This window comes from Chinchilla lanigera, unplaced genomic scaffold (assembly GCF_000276665.1).
Source record: "Chinchilla lanigera isolate Chin_1 unplaced genomic scaffold, ChiLan1.0 scaffold00038, whole genome shotgun sequence".
NCBI classification, from domain to species: domain Eukaryota; kingdom Metazoa; phylum Chordata; class Mammalia; order Rodentia; family Chinchillidae; genus Chinchilla; species Chinchilla lanigera.
The window spans coordinates 4,288,885-4,297,916 of record NW_004955439.1 but is presented as its reverse complement, the minus strand read 5'-3'; the positions used below and the strand labels follow the sequence as shown (position 1 = coordinate 4,297,916).

Sequence of the window (9,032 nt, the reverse complement as noted above, 5' to 3'; positions counted from 1 at the left end):
AACTATTGTATATGTCAATTCTTTTGGATTATGCTGACGGTAATCTGTAAAGAATGGATTTTTTAGTGCTCACTTCAGCAGTACATATACTAAAATTGGAATGATAGTGAGATTAGCATGGCCGCTGTGCAAGGACTTTTTTCCTTCTCATTTTTGTATCTTTTTATGTTTTTTTCTTGCCTTCCAGAGCAGGCTTGGACATTTATTACAGTGTTAAATAAAAATGTTGATAGCAAGCATTCCTTTGTTACTCCTGTTCCCCAAAGGAAAGTTACCATATTTGTCAGTGAGTATGTTATTATTATTTTGTCTTTGGCTATCCTTTACAAGAGTAAGAAAATTCTTTTCCTGGCTTGCAGTTTTTCATCAATGGTCATTGAATTTTATCAAAATATTTCTGCATATATTAAAATGATGGTTTCCTTCTTTTATATGCTAACAGTGAATTAATCAGTTTCTCAATGCTAAGCAAAACTTACATTCTAAGTGTAAATGCAGCTTGGACAGATTTTTTTAAAATATTGCTAGATTGAGTGTGTCAGTATTTTTACATAGGACTTTTACAACCGCATTCATTAGTGGAGATGGCTTGTTACCCTCCCCTTTCTGTACTGTTAGCCTCACAAAGTGAGTTGGGTAGTACAGTCTTTTTTATTAATTGGAGAAATTTAATATTAGAACTATTTCCTCCTTACACTTGTAGTAGTACTTGTTAGGTAAACAGTGATGATCTCGGGAAAGAACGTAGTGCCAGCCCAAATTTGGGGTTCCATGTGTGAGCTCCTGGAGTAACTCCAAAGGAGAGTCTAAGTCCAGTTTATTAAGCTGGGTCTTTTTGGTTAAGGTTGGGGGTTGGTTAGTGGGACAGACTTAGGTGAGGTGAGGCGAAATGGGGCATGAGATGGGAGAGTGAGAATAGCTGAGCACATGGCCATAGAAATGGCTAGTTTTGTTGTCCCAGGTGTGCCTAGCAACGTAGGTGGGGCTGGGACATGGGAGGTGCAAGAGGATGTAGGAATGGTCTGTGATTATTCTCTGAGTTCAGGCATTTGGACCAGTGAGGGTCAGACCTATCATCTCCCTTGGGTTTTTAAAGGTAATAAAGAAAAAGTATGGGGGTGTGGGTTTTTATTAAGCTGCTTCAGGATGACCAGGGGTGAAATTGTGGGGCTGATAGGGGCAACTGGTGAGAAACAAGGCAGTGGCCACTTGAGAAGTGAACTGAGACATCTGTATTTGGACGAAGCTACACAGACTTGGGCAATATGATTAAGAGGAATACTGAAATAATGGGCCCAAGAAGAATGGTATAAGCCAGGAGCTCCAGGAAGTGGTCAGCCAGCCAGGAATGCGCTGGGACGGGACCTGGTATTGTAGGGTGCTGACTTGACCACACAACCTCCTGATGCCATCTCAATAGGAGTCCAGACTTCTTAGAGAAGAAACAACAGGTCTCCTGGAGAAAGGCACAGAACTCACCTTTTTGTGGTGAGCCAAGTCTAGTCCTTGATAGTTCTGGAGCACAACAGCAGCCAAGGAGTCGATTTGATCTTGCAGGTTAGTGAGTTTAATAGGTACCTGCTCAGCATAGCAATGTGGTGAAGAAAGGGGGTGTTCAGTCAGCCAAGCTGAATGGCAGGGCAGTCAAGGTGGGGATGAGTTTTGTCTGTGTGAAGCAAGCAGTGGATTTTATTTGCTCTTGGTTGGGAACTGAGGTTGTCTGCATGGGTAGCCACTGGGCAGGGCTGGGGCTGAACCTGCTTGGAGGGATCTGAAAAAAGATGAAGAGAGACTTTTACTCTAGCTGGTCTGGTGCCAACAGCGATGGCTATTCTGACTCCTGTCAGGAGACGAATTGAGTGAACAGCCCAAAAAAATCACTGTTTGCCAGTGGCAACATGCTAGCCAGATCAATAGAAAATGGAGGCAAAGGTGAAGAAGCTAACCTGTGTGGGTGTGAGCTTGATAAAGGTGTCCTGGAGCCAGAGGCCAGGCATTATTTCTGGGAGCAAAAGTGAATTTGGGGGACAGTATATTAACTCTCATATGAGAGAAAGGGAATGAGTTCAGGGAGTTCAGGTAGCCAGAGTCAGAGGGCAACAGGTAGCTTTTGGAGAGAAACCTACTGGGAGGGAGAGCAGAACCGCCTGACATTCTTGAGTTTTGAGATAATAAAAAGGGATGGGTAGAAAGGCAGTGGGAAGGCGTTAAGTCAGGAGGACCATGGAGGGTCTCTCCCAGGTCAAATGAAAAGTGGCCTTTTTAAGGGTTTTGAGCAGGACCTGTTGGCTGGGGTGGGAGAGGAGAGGAAGAATGGGTGTGAAGGCTGCGCAAGGAGAGCGCCAGTGTGCTCACTGTGGGAGAGCTCAAGGGGCCTGAGGTGAATGGGAGCAATCTCCTAGGGGTGAACGGGGCCAGAAGAATGGGGACTCAGCCCTGGGGCCTGTCTTGGCAGGGCTCTACTTGGAGGAAGGCCAGGGGTAGTACGACTGTCACAGGTGGTGGAATTTAACGGCTGAGATCTGGGAACAAGGGAAGAGGAGAGGGGTGATCTGGGTCTTTTGGAGTTTGGGTGATGGCAATGTGTTTGGCTGTTTTGTCAGCTAGATGGGCTGGGAGCTGTAAGGCCTGATGGGATACAGTGGAGGATGCCCACATTTATTGGCAGGATGGCTATCTCTAAGTGTTTTTATGTGATTTTTTTGTTGGGAATAGGGGGGTTTTTGTACAGCAAGAGGGCCGGAAGGAATCCAGAGTAAGTGTTTGGGTTAGGGCTGTTTTGCTGGTTGTGAGGTGTTTTCCTGGGGAGTGACTGGGTCTCAATTATGTGTCTGGCATTAAGAGATGATAGTGTCACCTGGCACCCACTAGGAACTTGGAAAGTTTTTATGAACTGGCTATTAGCTGTCTATGGGATGGGATTTTTATGCATATTGGGAGAGTGATTTGGATCATGGTGAGAGGTTTGAAGGCAGCTAAGGAAGATATCCCAGCTGAGGAGGGCATGAGGGTGTGGGTTTGGAGAGGGTATTATAAAGGGGTCTGGCTCTGAGGCCAACACTGGGGATCCAGAGGCAGAGGAAGCCAGCTAGGCTGAAGAACGAGAGCAGCTTTTGTGAGGAGGGGAACTGATTGGCTGAGAGCATGCGGTCAGTTGTGATGGCCCGTGAGGAGGGCGTAGCGTGGAGCCCCAGGTACCGCACGGCAGTCTGGACTAAGTGTGCCTTGGACAGTGAGGCACGGTATCTGCAGGAGGAATGAGAGGTGACTAACAGTCTGGGAGAAGGGTAGCAGGTTAAGATACCATCAACATAGTGGAGCACTTCACTGTTCAAAGGTGGAATCCGGTTAAGATTGTGGCTGACAGCCTGGCTGAGTTAAGTGGGGACCGGACCGTCCCTAGAGCCTTGAAGGAGGGCTGCCTAGGTTACAGGCTAAGTGAGGTACTGGAAGAAGCAGAAAGGAGGCTTCTGGATGACTGCTGTCCAGGGTCTGAGAAGTAGGTCCTATCCCAGGGGAGTGGGGCACTGGGGAATCACCAGGAGTGAACCAAAGCAGTTTAAGGGGGAGCTGCTATTAGCAATGTAGCTGGCTGTCAGCACTCACTGCCTGATACTGAAGATTTCACTGTAGGTCCAAGAACACTGACGAGGAGGAGCGTGCGGCCCCCATGTGAGGAGACTTACTCTTGACCGGAAGAGTGACCCTGGGCACTCATGTAGTGATGGGTTGTGGGCGCAAGAGCTGCAGGCCCCGTCAGTCTTCGGCTAGAATAGGCCCCATTGGGTCAGGAGGGCAGGGTGTGGAAATGGGCGGCCCCAATCTTTTTCAGTTGGTGACAATCACTTCCAGTTGCCAAATCGAGTGCTGTCCCTGCCTCAAGAGTAGTAGTTTTGACTGCTAGTTCCTTGTTATGGTGTAGATGTCCCCTAAGGCCTGTATGACCTCATAGGTGGTGCTTTTGGAAAGTGATTGGATTATGGGACTTATAACTGATTTGCTGTTGCAGGGGAGGGGTTCTGGTCCGAAGAGGCAGGTCTGTAGGAGTGGCCTGGAAGGGCTTATCTTCCTCCCCAGCTCCTTCCTTCACTTCTCCAGCTTCTGGTCCACTATGCCCCACCCCGCAAGGCTTCCTGCCTTGGAGCCAGCGGACTATGAAGTGAAACGTGGGCCAAAATAAACCTCTCTCCTCCCTCAAACTGTGGGTTGTCAAGTATTGTGTCCCAAAATGAGGTAATAACTAAGGTGTGTCTTTGTTCTGTTGTTTTGCCTTTCCCTAGATACATCAGTCATTCCTTATTTTTTTACTTCTTTGATCAATAAAAGCACTTCATCCAGATTGTTTAGTTGTCTTCACTGGGAAGTTAGATCCAAAAACCTAGCTTCCTATCACTGAAAGAAAAGCCCTCTGTCAACTTTCACAATGACCTTTTTAACTTATCTTTCTTTTCCTGAGATACATGCTAGGTTATGCAGCCATACCTGGCCAGTGAACACAGTGGCTATGATTACAACTTTTACTTCCCTACAGCCTTTTAGAATAGTGTATTAAAACAGCAAACATTCAAAAAGTCAGTCCTACTTATAAGTACCAAAAAAAAAATTCACCCCACATCTACCCAGAAAGGTACATTATTCTAGAAATTTGTTTACTGAAAATGTATTAATAAAATACTAGATGATTAAAATACAGTGGTACCTTGGTTCACAATGCATTTGTTTACAAATAGAAGCATTTGGCAAAATTTTGTTCTTGTTTGTAAACTCTGCATTGGGTGACATATATGAATGACCATGGGCATCTTTTCCAAAATCATAGAGCAAATTAAATTCAGGAACTGTATATGTAATTATATAATATTTTAAATTAAGCTAAGGGGATAAAACTATGACTTATTTTCCAAATTCTTGTGGGTTTGAGTATGTTATTACCTTTGTACTGATTTCAAGGGCAATTGAGCTGAGCACGTAATTCTTTTCAACATTACTGTTTCTTTTTGTTGTTGTTGTTTTGTTTTAGTTTGAGACAGGGTCTAGCTATGCAGTTCAGGCTGGCCTTGAATACACTTTGGAGGCAATCCTCCTGCCTCAGCCTCCTGAGTGCTGGGATTACAGAGGTGCACCACCACACCTGGCTTAACATTACTGTTTCTAATATGAGGTTTTTGGTATTTTTTAGGGGTCTCTGCATTTCAAAATACAACATTTTAATTTTATTCCTGCTATAGACCTTGGTTTAACCAATAAGATTTGTCTGGCATACCTGTAATCCCAGCACTTAGGAAACTGAGGCAGGACTACCAGGAGCATAGCGGTCCCTATTCCTTTAGTTTTTACTGACAATGTCTGTCCACTGAGTTTATAGCTGTATAACTTTATTATCTCTTTCTTTTTGAGGCAGGGTCTCACTACGTAGATAGGTGAGCCTTGAACTCACTATGTACCTCAGGCTGGCCTTGAATTTGCAGTAATCCTCCTGCCTCAGCCCTCTAAATGCTGGGATTATAGGAGTGTGCCAGCATGCCCACGCCCAGCTATGATCTTCTAATTAAGCAGCTTTCTTTCCCATCTATCATGGCTCTGTATCCATCATGGTAAGCCATTTATACATTTCAATGTGCTGTTTCCATATAGTTCTAGAATTATGCTGACTGATTTGGGTTTTGGTTTGTTTCCACATCTCTACCTTTTCCCTGTTCATCACTTTGTTGCTGTCGAAGATTATGTTCCTCTTAGACTGACTCTCTGGCCATCATCATACACTTGTTCCATTTTGCTATATTATGTTACATTTACTTAGTATGATAAACTTCATCCAAATCCTTGCCTCTCCATTTTATAACGAGAATAAAAAATGCTGAAGGCTCGCCTAAAAAAGCACAGTAATTTTGCAATATATTGGATTTTTCTTTTACCCTTGCTAAAAGCACAGCTATGATAGTTATTGATTAGGAATTTAGGGAAAGGGGTTTATTACATTAATGTTTTATTACATTAATAGAACAGCTGTTTCTACTGTGGTTTATCTGTCGTAGTTCATGGAAAACAGAACCAAAAGAAAGTACCAAAGGGGCCAGGGGTTTAGCTCAGTTGTGCAGTGTCTGCCTGGCAAGTATGAGGTCCTAAGTTTGATTCCTGATACCAAAAAAACCCCCCCAAAAACAAAGAAAGAACCAAACCTATTAAACCTCTTTTCCCCATTAGCTAGCACATTGTTAGCTGCATTCATATTTGCTACAAGACACGGGGATAAGTCATTCATTATGTGGCTATATCACTAAACAGAAGTTGATGCAACAGGGTTTGCTGATGACCTTGCTTATCTTCACAATGTTAGGCACAGACTTAGCATGTGACCAGGAATTCTGCTCAGCCAAAATAAGTAAAAACATCTATCCAAAAAAAAGCCAACTTTGTACACAAACAATCTCAGCAGTATCATGAGTTCCTGACAGCCAAACAAAGGACATAATCTAGATGTCCATCAGCTGATGAATAGATAAACAAATGTAGCATAACGTACAATGGGATAATTTGGGTCATAAGCAATAAAAATGCTACATTTTATATATATATAATGAAAATATTCTGTGAAGAAAACAAGCTACCTACTGTATGAGTCCACCTGTATGAAATATCCAGAGGAGGTAAATACAGATATGGAAAGCAGACTTGTGTTAACAGGGGCTGGGGACAGAGCAGGGGAAAATGACTGCTGGTGAGTTTCTTTTTAGGATAATGAAATACTCCAGAACTAGATGATAATGATGGTTGCGCAACTCTAATAATACTAAAAACCAATGAACTGCATATTTTTAAAGGATGAATTGTAAGCTATACAAATTATATTTTGATGCTCATTTTGAAAAAGTCTGTTAAATGATTTTTAATGCTACTTCCAAATGAGCAAGCAAAGTATATTTAGCTAAAAAGAATCTGAAAATGTTGATATGATACATATACATGCTTACAACAGTTTTTATTTCATATTCTGGTCAGTAATGAATTAAGCTACTTTATCCTTACCTGAAACACATGATAAGCATAGGTAGCTTTGGTCTGTAAAGAATTACTCTAAGCTGGAGTTTAAAAACAAAATTTGTTCTCAGCAATATGAAAATAAAAACACATAATCAACTCACCCATGCATGACAACAGGTCTAACTAAGTTAACACCAGTGATAATGTGTTAGACAAAGATTGAACTGAAAGTTAAAAACTAGAAATTTAAAATGTTTTAAAAATTTACAGCACATGGATATCAAGAGCAAAACCAGAATCTTCTATGTTCCAGTCCACTATTCTCCCCATTTAGGCACTCTCTCTACGGCATTTTTACAGTGAGCTGAGTTGCCCACCAGGGCTCCCAGGTGAGAAAAGGGCCTCTCTAGCCCCTAGCAGCTTTGCTCTAGTCACAAGGCCCAGCACTGTGGGATTTCTGTAAGCCAGAGGGTCCCACTCTAGCCGTTTCTTCTGTCACTGCTACTCTGTGCATGTTTTCCAGTGTGGGAATGGAGAGCCACACTCTGTTGTCTGCACCACTCCAGACCTCGCTGGTGCATGCCAACTTGGGGCTTAAAAGGTAAGAGAACATCAGCTTTCTTGCACATATTCACATGAAAAAATGGAAGAAAACAGCAGTTAATTTTCAAGGTCTTTGGCTAAAGTTTCACGGATGAACTGCAGAGTACGTTGGTACAAAAAAGCATCCTTTTTTTCCGGCTTACAAATGTTCAAATGGTTAACATCCACAGGAATTAGATCTCCAATGCCTAAATCTAAAGAAAACAAAAATGAAAACACTTATCAATATATTTAAAAATAAAGCCTTCCCCGTTCTCAAGACTAAAAGAAGTCAAATGGGTAGTTCTTAATGCTAGCTTAGTTGTGATAAACCCTGTAAGATAAAGGGAAGTAAAAAGAAAATGTATTACGTGTATCTATCAACTCCCCACAATAAATATAATCATCATGTGCTGCCAACATGTACTAATAAAAATTTAAATTTAAATTTTAAAAAAGGGTTCACTCTAGCAAGCCAAAGAAGTGGCCATGTAGAGGGAAAGCATTTCAGGTACTGAAATGAACAGGGTAGCCACAACGCAGAGAGTATTACAGAAGGCTATAAGGAAGTAAGGTTTGAGAGACAGCCTCAAGCAGCCTCTAAGTCCTTACCTAGAATACCTATACTGGTAGGCAATACCCATTTCCCTCCACCCAGGATCATGCAGAAGCTTTAGTCTTAACACTAAAATTTTTACCCCCTTGGAGTGCTTCCTGCTTGAATATATCTTCCATTCATTAAAGCTTCCATGCCTTGATATCCTGTATTTACTAAACCTTTTAAATTAACAGATTTTTAAAAATGTTCTACATGCAGCTGTCTGTTGAGTTGTCCCTTTTAATCTAGCTGACGGAGAGCTTGGTATGACCTTCAAGCAGCACAGGTCACTGTTGACACCTTATTTAGAATTAAGCCATTAACCTTTGTTGTCTAGTCAGTTAAATAAAGAGGGGAAGGGGAATGCCAAAGCTGTATGTTGTCAGAGAAGTTTTAATCTGTGGCTACAAAGAGTAATAGAATTAAGATTTTAGATCTTCTTTAAGTTATCTCCTAAAACTGAGAAACGGGATATAAGATGCTATGATTAAGTGTGAGGTACTTCTTACTAAGCATCTATGGCTAGAAAGTTTCAAGAATTTTACCTGCTGATTCCTCAGGCACCACGTGGAGTCTGATCATGCTGCCAATACAGGTTGGCTGTGTCTCTACAAAATTCAGTACCTGGAACTTTTTGTCTTTAGCAAACTCCACAAAGTCATCCTGTAGTGTTTTAAGTGCAGGCGAATCTATAAAATTAGAATAAGAATGTGACAAGTTCTGTTTACCTAGTTTAAAATGAAATGCATTAATTTTTCAAATTTAGAAATGCCATCAGGATTCTAATTCAAGATGGTGGCCTGAGAAGCCATTCTATGATTTCAGGAAGGTATTTCTGCAGCTGAGCTTTATCCCTGGCATTCTACGATTT

General features: G+C 42.1%; 1 protein-coding gene across 1 annotated transcript in view; it reads right to left on the bottom strand.

The window, feature by feature from the left end:
- Window positions 1–5,969: 5,969 nt before the first annotated feature.
- The window catches only part of Serac1 (serine active site containing 1), a 57,508-nt gene continuing 54,445 nt past the window's right edge, over window positions 5,970–9,032 (bottom strand). Inside the window, exons 16-17 of the mRNA XM_005390526.1 lie at window positions 8,707–8,850; window positions 5,970–7,778 (exon numbers count right to left, since the gene is read on the bottom strand). Coding sequence (XP_005390583.1) covers window positions 7,642–7,778; window positions 8,707–8,850 — 281 coding nt within the window. The 3' untranslated portion in view covers window positions 5,970–7,641. The remainder of the gene's footprint in view (window positions 7,779–8,706; window positions 8,851–9,032) is intronic.